We start from the raw sequence: 16,501 nt of genomic DNA, 5'->3' as shown, positions 1-16,501 counted from the left end.
CACCAGCTATCAGTGGGGATGAGAGCAGAGTAATGAAGCCAATTCATAGATGGGAATTTTTATGAGGCCATGTTTGGTAAGGGCCAATAGAAAATTTGCCCAGGACGCCAGGGTTACACTCCCAGAGAAGTTTGGGAGCTTCTACTGTTAATTTATTTTCATTAACCTACAGTAAACGCACAATCGCTCTGCAACATAACACAAACAATTATAAAAGAGGAGCCAAAACAGTTTTGCTCTAAATATAAAAAAAAACATACAGTATAGAAATACAGTGGGGTGGGGTTGTATATTTATCAAGAAGATTCATTATTTTAAATGTGGTATGACATTCATTGATGGTTTTTGTACTGCTGTGTTTTTGTACCACCCAATCTAAGCATCCTGATAGGATTCCTCTCCTGCTTGTTAGCTACAGTATATACGAGAATGTACTGTATGCATTCAGCCAATGCAGCTGGCTAGTCTCTGCAGGAATCAGAGGCACTCCCTTCCAGTTGAAGATTGTGTAAGCAGCAGCTTGCAGTGGGAAAGGCTGTTCTGAGAGATTATTGCAGTCTAGACAGTACAATAAATGAAATCTTTATTGTCACCATTTTACAGCCTACAGGACATTCTCAGTTCACTTTTACGTTGGCCTTTAGAACTATTCAGTTAAAAACATGTTTTCTATCTTTGATTATTAATTCTTAGGGTCATGCATTTGTAATTAATTTTCTTCATCATGATCTCAGGCATTATAAAAAAAAATCAGCTATTAAGTCATCTTCAGGATGATATATAAATATAATATTTTAATATGATACTGTATATTTGGTTTTCTAGTTAACCATGAAGAGAAAAATATTAATCTTATGGGAAAGATCAGTAAAAAAAAACAGTGGTGATTCATACAGTAATTATCTAAGGTGTTAACGCAATATTGTGAAAAAACAAAATTTAAAGGTTCTCTTAAATTTCAAATTCAATTTTAAAGAAAAGTCGTGTATTTTAAATTAAAAGGGAAATATATTATTTATAATATAATTTTAAAGACTTATTAAAATATGTTTTAACCATTTTAAGTTCAGCTTTAATAGTAACACTTTAATTTTGTCCCTCAACATTTTAGGATGACTTTTAAAATGGAATAAAACCAATATAGCAATATATTAACTTTCTCAAGGATTGAAACATCTATTGGCAGTGAGCATTGCATATTTTATTTTAATCTGTTAAATTAAAACAACCCTTTTTGAAAAATTCCCCACACTGTATACACACAGTCTTTAAACTTTTTTATTCTAAATTTTTCAAGAAGGTACATTATTCATTCGCATAGCAGACACCAAAATCCAGACCTTTTGACCCTAATTTTAAGGAATATTTAGGAGTCTCTACAGCTGCAAGTTTCTTCAGGCCACACTAAAACTGAAGTCTTCTGTAAGCACCTCTCCTTTTCAATGTAAGTTAACAATCTGGACCTAGGGTTTAAACTTTTTCTTACCCCTTATATTGTATATGTTTACATACAATGACCATCAATTTATAGGCTTCAATCTAACTGAAGCCTAGAATATAAATAATGCCGCAATCCATCCATTTTCTAAACTGCTTTTTCCAGTGCAAGGTCATGGGACACACCGGACACACATAACGACAAGTAATGTGCACAAGGCAGGATGCACCCTGGATGGGATGCCAGTCCTTCGCAGGGCACACAGACACAAACCTAGACACGCACACACTTTCACACTAGGGCTAAGTGTACAGAAGCCACTTAGCCAACCAACATGTCTTCGGACAGTGGAAGGAAACCTGAACACTTGGAGGAAACCCAAGCAGACACAGGGAGAACATGCAGACTCCTCACAGATAGCACCCCTATCCAGGGCCCCTTGGTGCAAAGCAGCAATGACAGCCACTCTTCCACCAATGCACCCATATAAAGCTACTATTAAGTATAGAATATTAATATTAGAATTGTGAGTTAGTAGATCCATAACAAGCACTGTCAGAGCAGAGTATCTAGATTTTTAATTCTACTACTTGATGGTGAAAAGTTGGCCTCTATTTCTGAGAACCCCCTGGATATTAAACTACTAGCAATCAAATGTGCAAAACTGACCACATGACACTTCTCATTTGAAGCCTTTGTTATTGTCTTATCAAAACATATAAATGCATAACAACCCATAAAAAAGTCTTTTATCAAGACTATTGGTCAAGAACTAGTTGAAGTACTTTGATAAAAATAATGATAAAAATATGTGTTTTCTCTATTGAAATGTGGTATCCCTCACCAGGTACTATTGCATCACTCTTGGCTGCCATAATTACAATGTTCCATATCTAATGTATTGACCTGACGGATGTGTCACTGCAGTTAAAATCTAGAACTAAAGATAACACTAACAGGAATAATTTGTTTTGTTGCGGCCCCATTAAAAACAATATAGACTTTCATTAAAAACAGCTTTGAAAGTATTTAGCTCCAAAAGAGGTTACTGAAAACCACACATCTCATGAGAGGAAGATGTTAAAGTACTCCTGGTTTTGAGGCAAGAGATTGAGTGAGAAGAGAGGGGGTGGAGGGGGATGATAGTGTCCTAAAAATAGTTTGTTCTTGTGTGATATTTCTGTATCTGAGCAGTACAGATTGTACAGAGTTACATTGATGGTACTGTGTTATACATAAACATGTATGTCTCCTGGATATCCTCGTGTTTATAAAGACTAATAAGATAAGACTACTTAGTTCCCCATATACAATGTCTTTGTACAAACTTGTTCAATTTCCCATATACAGGAATTTGTCTTTTCGCATACCCCAACTTGCTCTCCATGAGACACATAGACAGGGAGAGAAGCTTGGAGTCAGAGCGCAGGGTCAGCCATTTATATGGGCGCTCCTGGAGCAGTTGGGGTTAAGGGCCTTGCTCAGGGGCCCAACGGAGTAGGATTCCTCTGCCGGCTACGGCATATGAACCGGCAAAATTCCAGCCACAGGCGTAGGTCCTGAGCCACAGAGCCACTGCTCCGCCCGCCTTTATTTTTTAGAACAGTCCTCCATGCTGATGTGTCTTTTGCTATGCAGATGACTTTCTCTGTGTGCAAAACCATGTTGCTGAAAATTAGCATTAAAAACATAGGAAGCTGGAGTTCAGATATGTACAGTACCAGTGTACTTGCGTGACCTGTACCAGATCTTTACGGTAGTGCTTCTGTATGGTAAAAATATCACCCATTTTCATCAGGCCTTGTGTGATCCACATGGCCAAGCCTGCAGATGCTACTAGGTTTTCATCATCCATGTTTTGCAACAATATTCTTGCAGAGTTGCTCATTGTAAGGTAGGGATTACAAGCCATGACAAAGGCATTGATTTATTTTAGGTAGACCCTTTTACGTAGGGAAAGTTGTTGTATTAATCTGATTAGTCTAAAAAAAAACACACATGATATTAGTTATTAGCTTCTCCAATAAATTTGCAAGAGTGGGCCAGAGAATATACACAAGATCTCATGATATTAATGCTTTGTATTTCTCCACGAGATAAGATCATTCAGTGTGCACACAATCCTTTCATTACTGTTCTATTGAACTGGCATTCAAAGCATTTTGACATTATCTATTCAGTGCTGATATGGAGCTCGCTCTTTTCAAAACAAGAAGTAGCTACTGTAAGTACAACTGTCAAAATAGGCAGCACTATTGCTGAAATGGCTTACGATCTAATTTGCTCTCTTTATAAAACAGAAGGATCGTAAGTGACACTTCAAATACTTTACACTCAGTACTCTTTTACCACAGGGCCAGAGACTCTGTCATGAATGAGAATAAACAGCAGTGTATTCCCAAGCAATGGGTTTTAAAAAATGACCAAATCATGAACATATTGTTATTATTATTATTATTATTATTATTATTAACAGTGTTTGCTCCACATGACAGTTGTGAGCATTATTAATCCAGTGAAGAAATTCAGGCTAATTACTTTGCCTGATTTTGTAATAATTCCAATGTTTGTGTTTCATGCATTATGGCTCTTTTGAAATTGTAATTATACATGCCCTATTGTGTGTGATGTCTGCTTCTCATAAATTGTAAATACAAAGCAAATTCCTGTCAGGGTAACAATGCTTTATTAGTTTTACAGCTTGTGCACTTAGTTTCATGATGATTTTCAGATTTTATATGCAAGTGAAAATCTGCAATTTGTATTTACTGAAAATGATGACAAATATCACATTAAATAAATGACTTCTTAAAGGATTGAATTGCTTACCAGCTGTCAATTGGAATTACAACTAGAATAATCGGGTTCTTTAGACCAGGATTAGAAAGCCCAGCTTTACATTATACATTATATATATATATGATACAGTATATACCACAGGTATTATTGTAAGGCTAGTACAGTATGTCACAGTCCTTTCACTATGTTGAATTATCCACCCATCCATCTGTTTTCTAACCGTTTCTTCCAATTCAGGATTGTGAAGGAGCCCAGATCTATCCTAGCAAGCAAAGAGCAGGGTGCAACCTGGACAGGATGCCAGTCCATCGCAGGGCAGACACTGACACAAACAGACATGTTCACACCAGTTTTCCCAGAAGCAAATTAATCTGTTTTTGGACTGTGGGAAGAAACCTAAGCGCTTAGAGAAAATCTATGATAACATGGGAAGAACATACCGCATAAACTTCATGCAGACAGCATCACAGGCCCAGAAGTGAACCCAGGGGCCAACAGTGCAAGGAACCAATGCTAATCACCGCACCACCAAGCCACCCACGATGAAGTATCATAGCTGTAATATCATGTCGTGAAACTTAGTGAAAGGAGGTGTGTGTTCTAAAGTATTGCTTTCAGGACAAGAGGCTGCCCGTGCATGTGAAAATGAGAGATGTATGCAGACAGCTCAAATAAATTCTGACATTTAGAGAGAATTTTGAAGCACTCAGCAAGCACATTCATGCTTTTCTGTTTCAGACAAATTCTTAAACCATCAGTCTTTATTTATAAGAGCTTTTCATGTAACAAACTGTTGGTCTTGCCAAATAAACCTAATCTATTATTATGACCATTCTCATTAAAATAAATCAACCATATAAGACAATGCAACATACTGTATCAGTATAAATGTGTCAAATAGGATGCATAAAATAGATTATTAACAATAGCTTTAATCTAGTTTAAAATGAGTTTAAAATGAGTTCATTGGTCCTTCCCACATAAAATATACAATAATTTAGAGTCCCCCATGCTTGCAAGCCCTTCTCCCCTATAATCATTTTTATTATTTTTAGAATAATAAGAAACCATGCATCCTAGTTAGGATTAAGTTGGTCATTGTTTAAATAAGGCTTTGTAACTTCTAAACAGCACCTTAGAAGCAACTCTGAGCTATGAAGGATCACCTACATAATGCAGTCATACATGATAATATCTTGCCACCATAATTTTGCACAATTGAGTTTAAACATGGTTTAAAATGCAAAGCATCGCAGAATCACACATGACTGTAAGCACCATGTAGAGCACATATTATTTTAATTCTAAACTGAAATACTTTAGATGCATTCTTAATATTAAAATTGATTGAGAGAAATAGGTAACATTTTCCCACCCATTTTTCTCAATTCAACCTTCAGTCTTACCTAGAAGTGGAACCATTTGCTCAGTATAATTTAATCTGATACCAGCAGGGTGACCTGTTCTTTCTGAATTCAACAATACAAAGTTTTTAACAGCCATTGCTTTGTGTCTTCAAACCACGCAATTTAAAGTTGCAGTACCACCTCATTTCAGAGATAAATATCTATAGTTGGGTGTCATCAGCATGAAAAATGTTGAGTTTGCAGATCTCTCAGTATCCCGTTTTTACAGTAGACCTAGATGCAGATTGGAAGTAAGCCTAAAGTATTATGGTGTTTAAGAAATAGAGGAGTTTTTTTAGCAATGGATGTACCATTGCACATTTACATTATTCTAGAACAATATCTAGAATAGAAGATTGGAAACAATAATATTTAAAGCAATAGTAACAATCATAGAAAATACTTCCTTGAATAGTTCAGCAGAGGATTACTTTTTTTTGCTAAAAAAATTCTGACTGGATAATCAATGCAAAAGTTAGTTTGGTTTGAGGTACTAAGTCCCACTTTTGTTGATACTGGAGAATCATGCTTCAGAAATACATATACAAACTGAAATTCCAGTAACTGAATCATTTTTTTCATATTAAAATAACTTTAAAAATCATGTTAGAAATAGGGTATCTAAGATCTACAACTCTTGTTTCTTAAAGCAATAAGAAGTAGAAATCGACATGCTTATTCTGTCTGCCAAGATAAAGTCCATGATAATCAATAACCGTGACCAAACTATCAAACACTCAAAAGCATGTACAGTGTTGCAATTTACAGCATGTGCTGACTTCATTTTGATCTATTGCTAAATAATTGTGGTTAGTTGCGTGTCTTTTTTGGATGATTATTTCTGACTGTTACAACCTGTTACTGTTCACTGTTATTATCCCAGACAAGTATGAAGCTGCTGTGCTACAGCAGAGCTCATGAGGTTAACTTTTTTCATCTTGATGTGATACTGCAGGTTTCAGCAAATTTGGGATATTTAACAATTTGCTTGAGTTTTCATATTTAGCCTAGTTTATCACCAATAAAAAAGTTCATGATTGGAAAGACATGCCACAGTCACACCATTTATGTAATAAAGCTTTTTTGAACTTAACTTAAAGATGGTAGATTAAATGAAATACTAATACTAAAAACTAATACCTGTAGCTTAATTTAAAAGATTGCATTGCAGACTGAGTTAAAAATATATTTGTTTCATTAATATGAGTATATAGTTAAAATACTTGTAAGCAAACCTATTACAAGTGGCCTCAGAATTCCAAATTCATTTGACACTTCTCAAAAACAAACCTCGCTTTCAGTGATCTGCAAGTCTATACATGCTAGAGGCAAGTTTACATTCCTAAATATTTTATCCTGAGATCTTTAAAGTAAAATTAAAACATAAGTAAAGGAGATACATAGGCAGTGCCACAGTATATACTATTATCATATTGCTAAATGCCACATGAATACATTTCAATAAAATGTTTCCTTTTTATGTAGTGGAGTTTATACAAGACAATTGCCTAAAAGCAAAAGAGACGTCCTATTCTGTGAATGGTCGTCTCTACTAAACTACGTAAAATCATGAAGTTAACTAAAATTTTTACATCAATTTAGCGCTATGTACAGCTATGTAAGGGAATAGAAGGGAAATGAATAACCTTCTACAGAAGAACCATGACTTGGAGCCTTTGAAGTTTTCATAACCCAGTTTATAGGCACTGAACCAGGTTATTGACAAGTCTGAATGGTATTTTCCAGACTGCCCCCCAGGTGCTGACATCCTGGTGGTGCTACTGTCTGTGGCTGGAGCCATTCTCTTCATTGGCCTGGCTGCTCTGCTGATTTGGAAACTCCTGGTCACCATTCATGATCGCCGCGAGTTTGCCAAGTTTGAAGAGGAGCGCGCCCGTGCCAAATGGGATACGGTAAGGCAGCTGCTGATTTTGAAGTCCGAAAAGGAAATAAATTAATAAGAGGATGCTAATCAAATGCTTTCTTCTTCAGGTCTAAAGCTTATGATAGATCTTTTACTTAATTTTATCATTTTCAGTTTGATGCTTGTTTTTCTTTTTTGTAATGTGTATACCCAGATACACATACTGTATATTGTATTGTTCAACAAGTCATGTCATTTGGCAAACTGCTTTATACCAAACTGTGTCGCTGGAAGCCAGAGCCTACACAGCAAGCAAGGAGCAAAAGGCAGGGTACACCCTGGATGGGACACCAGTCCATCGCAGGGCAGGTGCAAGCCAGTCACACATGGGGACTATTTGGAGGCCACGGTAAAGCCCGAGGGGGAAATTTGGCCCAGACACTGGGATAACTCCCTACTCTTATCGAGAAATGCCTGGGGGTCTTTAATGATCACTGAGAGTCAGGACCTCAGTTTAACGTCTCATCCGAACGACGGTATTGTTCAACAATTTAAAAAGAAACATGGTCAGAGAGGTTGATGGACAGCCCAGTATGTATTCCCATAATCCCTAGAACCATTAATATTTTTGTGTACCTGAACTATCTCCTATTTTACAGATATTGATGATTGTATGGCTGGGGTTGATTTGTGTGATAACTGATAATCAGATTAGTGTACTCGCCTATTAATATGTTGGCTTGAACATACTGATACTTTCTTCTAAATACAATAACGTTTTTTTTAGTATTGTGTCTCCTAATATTTAAGCAGCATCAAGACATGCTGTTTGATACGATTTTAAAGACTGATGTACAGTACCAGCACTTCTACCATAAATCAGACTGGAAAGTAACTCCAATAACAGAATGCAACTAAAGGTCTTGGGTATCTGGAATAGTGGATGATTAAGAATTAAGCATTTTCATGGGCTGTATTCTACAAACATGTCCTGTAAGAAACCAGAATAATGATCAGCTTTATAAACAGTGAGAAAAAATTTTAATTCAGTCCTCCTCTAAACTAGAAGCTCCTGCAATCACTCCCCCTGAGTAATAAATTGTGAAGCTTTGAACTGTCTGGCTGATGCATCTTGAACATGCTGCAACCAATATAATCTCGAGTCATGAGAGGCCGACAGACACAGTGTTGCAATTGTTGGATCAAGACATATTAAATATGAATTAAGTACTGGAGCCCCAGAGCCACTGTCACCACCTTTAGTCTCTCTGTACAGGTTGTGTCAAAACCTTTACAATAATTAGACGTAACTGTGTTAGGAGAAACCATTTAATGTGCAAATAAGTTGATTTATAACAGAGTATTATAAAACTTTCCTAGTTTACACACTGGGCTGCCCTAACCCTCTAATACTGTTGTAAACTATAAAAGAGAAGGAGAGAATCTGTTCATGGATCCAAGGATATTAATTGACAGCATTCTTGTCTCCCCCCAGACTTTGTACATGGTATTTCCAAATCTATTACCATACTACATACAGTATACCGTGTATAATAAAAACTGAAAAGCCTGTCTTAGAATATTTAGATAATTTATAATGTTATAGTAGTACTGTAAGTACAATTGTGGACACAGTTTTGGAAATGAAAATGTGTCATGGCATGCATTTTAACAGTCACCAGGTTATTGCACATACACCAAAACAAACATTGTAACATCATCTTCCTTTGGGTGCAAATACAAGTCAATTTTAATGACACCCAATTGCCATGACTGTAAAAGACTTGACTATTTCTACACAAAACCACAAAATGAGCGCTCTTAGCAGATATATGGAAACCAATCTAGCTTTCTCTAATTCCTCCTCGCATAGATAAGCCTTTCTAATCTATTGTTTGAAAGCTGTCTTATGTTTTTCTTCTGGTATCCATGTTCCTTTTAGCCGGTACTAAGAATCCTTGGCACTTAATCAAGGTTTGGCATCTGTGTTTGTTTGCTGCCACCTTCTGGCTAAAACTTTTACACATAGAACCATCCATCTACAGTATCTCAACATGCGCAAGGCAGGATACACCCTGGATGGAACGCCCATCCTTTCCAGGACACAAAGGCCACTGATACTGTATACACACTTGCTCATGGCCGATTTTCCCAGAAGCTACATAACCTACCAGTATGTCTTTGGGCTGTGGGAGGAAACCAGAGCACCTGAAGGAAACCCACACAAAAATGATAATTATAATAGTTCCTTACACTTATATAGCACTTTTCTGGACACTCCACTCAAAGCACTTTACAAGTAATGGGGACCCCCTCCACCTCCACCAATGTGCGGCCCCCCCGGATGATGCGACAGCCGCCATAGCGCGTCAGTATACACTCCAGCTATCGGTGTGGAGGAGAGCACAGTGATGAAGCCAGTTCATACCTTGGGTTTATTAGGAGACCATGATTGTTAAAGGCTAATGGGAAATTTGGCCAGTACACTGGGGTAACACCCCTACTCTTTTCAAGAAATGTCCTGGGATTTTTAATGACCACAGTTTTATGTCTCATCCGAAGTATACTGTTCCCATTGCTATACTGGGACATTAGGAACCACACAGTGTTAAAATCTTATGTTCTATTTGATGATAGTGAAACCCATTTGGTGACATGTACTACAGAAACACTGAAAAAAACTATTTTATTTGTTACTTTTTAAAACATTAAATTATTTTTCTTGACTTAACCTAATCAAACTAAAACTTAGACGCTGCAGGTGTACAACCATAACCCAAATAAATTGGCTTTGTTCTTCATAAAACCAGTACACGATTTATCCAAAGATCAGGAAGTTTAAGAAGCCAATGGAATTTCCTCTTACAGTGTATTAAGAACAGAAGAAAAAATGTCTCATTTCCTTTAATATGTTATTTGCTAATAGGCTTATTTTGGAGCAGGTCAGGATATCCTAATCAGATCATTCTTACATCATTTCTCCTGCACTGAGTTTTACTTGAATTAGACAGCCTCTTAACAAACAATTGAAATACTCTTCACTCATACATTATAGCGACAAAGAGCACTATACTGTAGCTTGGTCTAGATATATCAGGCGATTCAAAAAGTAAATTTGTTCTGCTTTGATGTTGGCACTGTCCCCAGTGTTAACTTTACCAGGAAGAAACAGAATGAGAGTCAATCTCCTGAATTCCCTCACACACCAGCTTTCCAACTACTTGTCTGCATGCAGCTTGCCAAACCTTCAGAGAGTCGTGGGGGAGCCAGAGCCTATCCTGGCAAGCAGCTGACGCTGGATGGGATGCCAGTCCATCACAGGGCACACACAGACACAGACATGTAAACCACGGCCAATTTCCCCAGAAGCCAGTTACCTGCCAGTTTGTCTTTGGACTGTGGAAGGAAACCCGTACACACATGAGAAGAACATACAAACTCCACGCAATCAGCACTCCAGGTTGGGAACTGAGCCCAGGACCCCAGCAATGCTAACCACTACGCTCCCCACATTGCCCACTCAGCAATTCCAGTAGTGTAAAATAACCCTTTGTTTTGTTCTAGGCAAACAACCCCTTGTACAAAGGAGCGACCTCCACCTTCACGAACGTGACATACCGAGGCAATGCAGAGTGAGACCAGGGCAGCTGATAAGAAATCATCGAAACTCAGGAGCCTGCAAGCTTGGAGCCAATAGAGGCACAGGGTTTGAAGAATGTAATTTGAGACTATGAGCTGTTACAGTTCATCTGGTTGTTGAATTTTGCTAGATTCAATCTTCTGTTAGTTGTAAAATAATTTGTTGTTTTTTTTTTTCGTGGTATACTTATAGAAGATTGGGGCAAGGCAATCACAAGCTTGGGCAGTGCAAAAGTATTAATATTAAGTTGAGGATCTATTTCAATTTTAATGTAGCACTTCAAAAAGCAACTGAAGTCTTGTCCAAATCTCTGTATCGTTGGAATGAGTTGGCATTAATGATGCATTTTTTCCCCTTGTAACACTTTTTCCCAATCATGTTTAGTTTCAGTCTAACAGTCAGAACTGAGATACACGAACAAGACATGTTCATTTCCTATGAGTCAGTGGTTAAAAAGTGAACACTTTTTAAGTGGGGGTAACTGTACTGTTGAAATTAAATATTTCATTCTTTCCTACTTAAAAAAAATCCTGAAGTTCCCAAATAAAATCTAAAACTTATATGTTTGGTATGTATGGAGTGTGTTTGATACACAGTAGTAAAGAGCATCTTACATCTTCTGTACATTATACATACCTGTATAATGTTTATACATACTGTACTGTATATACCATTCCTTTTGTGAACTTCCAGTCTACCACAGGCAGTAGGTGAAAACATTTTTCTCCTTTAACTTAATCTTTTCACAGGCAATACCTGAAATGCCCTTAGCCTCTTAGGTAGATGCCAAAGAAATATATTAAACAGCTGCATTCTGAATTAGGATTCACTGTAGGCTGTCATTACTCGAGCTTAGATTCTCCAGGCAGTGCCAAATAAATGCATCTTGCTGTGTTGTAATGAAATATACTGTACTATATGCCTCTCTCTCAAACACAGTTTTTATTTTAAAAATCAACTTATGACAAGGAGGGATGACAACATCCAAGTAACTTTTCACTCAGGCTCTTCTAAATCATAAACGTTTTCGATGTCAGTTCTGATTAATATATTATGAGCAAACTCCTCTTCTTGATTTCAGCACACACATCCCTCCTCCAACCCATCTCCATTTTTGTGGCCGTTTTGCGGCCTCCTCCTCTCTCTGCTGGCCATCAGCCAAATAGGGTAGCAAATCTCACCATGCCTAAGTATGCAATTAACATCCTGAAACACATCTACCTGTAATTCATAGGTGCCTTTATTCCTCATGAACTACTAATTTGATGTTGGCCTGCAGCAGATGGGCAGTTTATCAGGTGCCCTGGAGTTTGCTATCTGTTTACAAATACAGCAGAAAGAGCCATGCACACAATTCCCTTCCAGAGACAAAATGAAGAGGCTCAAGTAAACTATAATTTAGTAGTTTAGTCTGATTTCTGACTGCCTGATATTGGGACTACAATTTGAAATCTTATTTACACAAAACTATAAGTGAGTATCTTGGTCCAAATATAAAACACCATTTCAAAAATTTCACTTAATCATTTTGTATGAAAGCTGCATGATACACAAGTGTTGCTTTCAATAATGTTTTATAAGAAAATTAAAACGTATTGGTTATTTTTAACATTCATAGCGATTTCTGGTGAAAGCAAAACTGTTTCTCCAGATCATGCACATTACCTAATGTAACCTTTTTGCTTGCTAACTTTAGCTTTTGTTACTCAGCATTTCACTTTAGAAGGCTAGTTGGATTTGCTTTTAACAGAGAAAGTGTGAATTTAATGTCTGACATACAGACCTTGAGAACTGTTTTTTTTATTTTGGTACCTTTATTTAATAAATCTTATCTGGACACTGTGTAAACCAAATGAGGTTTTCAATAGGCAGCCTTTGTGTAGGCTCTTTGCTCATGCTGTCTAAAAAACAGGTTTACTGTCTGAGCTCATCTTTGTAGAGTACAAGGAGGCACATTATTGTATTATTAAGAAAATAATTGTTGACTTTGTGCTCATTTATCAGCTTGTTTTTACTATGGTTTTATATTAAGCAGTGGAAAACTGTAAAGCTGTTGTTTTAGTTTTGATCATAGTATCATCTGATGGTTTGGTAACAGGTAACCATTTGTACATTGACTTGTAGTTGGAGATTAGTCAGACATATTGCATTTGTTTTTCAGAAATTCCATTTCTATCAATTATACTGTATATTAGATTAATTCAAAGGACGAGGTCAGATTCAAAGGTCAATTTCAACACATAGTCCAGTCACATTTATTTTTTATTGTGAATCTTATCATTTGAGTTAAGGTGGAAATACAGATAAACCAAATTAAGCAAGCCTGAAGTGGAATTTAACCAGGACACCAGGGTTAAGCTTCCACCAAAAACCAAAGAAACTAAATTTATTAGAGTTTGCAGGCCTCATTTACCATAAGAACAAACTAGTTATTTTCTAAGGTGCTTTAAATAAGTATGGTACAGTATTGATGTTGCTTAGCTGTTTGTGTGAGTATGGTAATCGCTTCTTTATTTTGGTATGAAGGCTTTTTAGCACATGATTACATGAAATATAACACTTCCCGCTCCCTCAGAGAAAATGTTGAACGGCGTAATGTTTTAGAGATGTTTTAAGATTTCTGGCATTCATCAGGGAACTTCAAATTGGACAAGGAAAACAAGAGATAAAGTATTAAGCAGAAAAAAATAATCTAGCACTTCATAAAACGTTGTCATGCAGAAAAAAATGGTGATCCCCCATATACTGTGTGACTGTAACAGTCAAGTTTTGTTTCCTTTCATTCTGAGGTGTTTTAGCACAAGATTGTTGATTGGGGTTTAGGCTGAAGAATGTTATGTAATCTTGCATCTTCTCAGAACATTTACTGTAACTGTTGGAAAACAAAGCACAGCATTATGCTAATGAAAAGGCATAATTTTCTTTTGAACTTTATTTTCATGTGGTTTTTATAGCATATGAGGAAGTTCTCTTTGGGTCTGAGAAATGCTTTGTAGAATAGAATTATTTATTGTATTGTTCTTGGGGCTATGAATGATTACTGAACTTTTAAAAACATTTTAAGTAAAGCCTTGCTACTGAAATTATGGCATAGCAAATTAAAATCTCAAAGTGACATTTGGTGCTGCTAATCCTTAACATTTATGATATAGGAGAATTATATGAAAAGGAAATATTGATGTTTTCTTTTGAGAATAGATGAAACTCTATGAGCCGGATGACACATACAGTACGCATACACACTGGATATATAGTTATTGTATTTTTATTAGTCTTTATGCTTCTAATTTAATGGGATTCAGTCAGTCATAAACAAAAAAAAAACATTCAACTTGAAAAGGGATTTCAGGTTGAATGTCTGTGCATGGGAATACAAAAACTCATTTTCATTTTACATGTAAGTATTTTCCTGTGGTATATTTTAAGTGAAACATTCTGAAAAAATAGGTACTGTATACAGCAAATTGTAATTATAAGCATAGCAAGCAATAAACATGCTACTGCACTAGTTTAGATGAACTCCTAAACAGAAATAGTCACCACTGGATGCAAGAGCTGTTTTCTAAATTTGTATTTCCTATTAAAGAGAACACAAGCACCAGGGTACAATGACATTTTCTCTTTTGTAATCTTCTAGTGTTCCTATGTAACCAATCAGATGGTTGTACAGTATATTAAAGAGGGATTTAGCTGTCTGTAGCTGTCTATTTCTCATTTTCTGTTCTATGTGGTCTGTACCATTGCCATTACTTGTTGTAATTGATTATTTGCAATTGTATATGCTCTGTTATAAACATATATCTCAAATTATTTCTCAAGACTGAATGTAATAAAACATGGCACAATCTAATATTTCAGCCTGTTTTTTTATCACCAATGTACTCTACAGTACACACACATATGTATATGCAATATGTATACTACAGTTTATAGCCTATGTACATACAATATAACATATCTATATTGCATTGGATCTCCTTATGTCAAAAGTCACCTGATAGTCTGGAAAACGGTTTCAAAACAAACACGTACTGTATATGTAAATGCAGAAAACAGCAATAAATTAACATAAACATTCACATCTTAAAGAAAGGCTAAGATTAGGTTTCATAAGGATTTTTAAATTAGTTAAATTATTAAATTAGTTTTTAAAAAACCCTTTCAAAGTTGAAAAGTTGTTGTTACAACTTCTTATTACTACACAACTCACTTAAATGTTATAAGCAAATGTTCCTTTTTGAACTGGGATAGCTATGCTTAGTATTTCCAGCCATGTCATTCAGTAAAGAATGGTTTAACCTGATGTGCTGCATGTTTTGAATATTATGATGTACAAACAATGTAAATGATGTAATGCTACTATTTGTGTTGCATGAATAAGTATATAAATAGAGATTCTGAAATACAGAATAATAATACAGTATAATAATTGAAATGAATGAAATAATTGATTTTGGTTAAAGGTAACCAGTACTTTCCATCTATTTTCTAACCACTTCTTCCCATTAAAGGTCACGGCGGAGCCAGAGCCTGGCTGATTGAGGTCCATTAGTCAAATTTGAAGTTCAATAGGCAATTTTAAATTCTCATTTTATAACCCTCTTCGTTTTACCCTGGACACAAAGACACAACCACATTCACACCTAGGGCCTATTTTTCCAGACGCCAATTAACCTCTCAGTATGTTTTCGGATGTAGGAGGAAATCCGGGCACCAGGAGGAAACCCATGCAAACACTGCAAAAACACAACATACATGTCCATGCCCCAGTGCTGCAAGACCACAATGCTAATCACTGCACCACCATGCTACCCCGTAACCAAGCAAGCTAAGCAAAGACACCTGAGCGTTTTCAGCCTATTTCTGGAATAATGGCTCCCTCTGCTGTTTTTTATTGTTATGGCAGATGCCTATATCCCCTTTATAATGGAAAAAAAATGTTTTTAGCAAAACAGCATAAATTAAAGGCAAACTGCTGATCTTCGTTTATAAAGTATGCATTGCAAATCGGGAATTAGAGATTAAGAGGAAGAATTTATCATTTTTGATCTTTTAAATTAATAAAACAATTCTACTTAAACTAAAGAGCAAATATTTCTGAACTGATAAGTAGTTACAGTTGTGGAAAAATAGTAGTCATTCAAAACTGGTTAAATACATCTGAGAACTATTTTAGTGACATTTTTAGTGAAATATAACTTGCTATGCGGTATTTTCCCTGTACATGAAAAATTGAGTTGTATTTTGGAGAATTTCATGGATGATTTAAATACTATCATGATGGAAGTCTGGTTGTGAGCAATCTACTTTAATTATTCCTTTTTATTTAATACTGTTTTTACTCTTACAGCATG

The 16,501-nt window shown here is 36.1% G+C and overlaps 2 protein-coding genes across 2 annotated transcripts in view; one reads left to right on the top strand and one right to left on the bottom strand.

The window, feature by feature from the left end:
* Window positions 1–14,997, top strand: part of itgb3a (integrin beta 3a) — a 43,459-nt gene extending 28,462 nt beyond the window's left edge. The window contains exons 14-15 of the mRNA XM_006638169.3: window positions 7,390–7,556; window positions 11,072–14,997. Coding sequence (XP_006638232.3) covers window positions 7,390–7,556; window positions 11,072–11,143 — 239 coding nt within the window. The 3' untranslated portion in view covers window positions 11,144–14,997. The remainder of the gene's footprint in view (window positions 1–7,389; window positions 7,557–11,071) is intronic.
* Window positions 1–16,501, bottom strand: part of psmc5 (proteasome 26S subunit, ATPase 5) — a 168,693-nt gene that overhangs the window by 109,577 nt on the left and 42,615 nt on the right. The gene's annotated exons all lie outside the window — the stretch shown is intronic.

This window comes from Lepisosteus oculatus, chromosome 28, assembly GCF_040954835.1.
Source record: "Lepisosteus oculatus isolate fLepOcu1 chromosome 28, fLepOcu1.hap2, whole genome shotgun sequence".
NCBI classification, from domain to species: Eukaryota; Metazoa; Chordata; class Actinopteri; order Semionotiformes; family Lepisosteidae; genus Lepisosteus; species Lepisosteus oculatus.
Note: the sequence above shows the minus strand (reverse complement) of the source record. Positions and strands in the feature narration are given on the sequence as shown.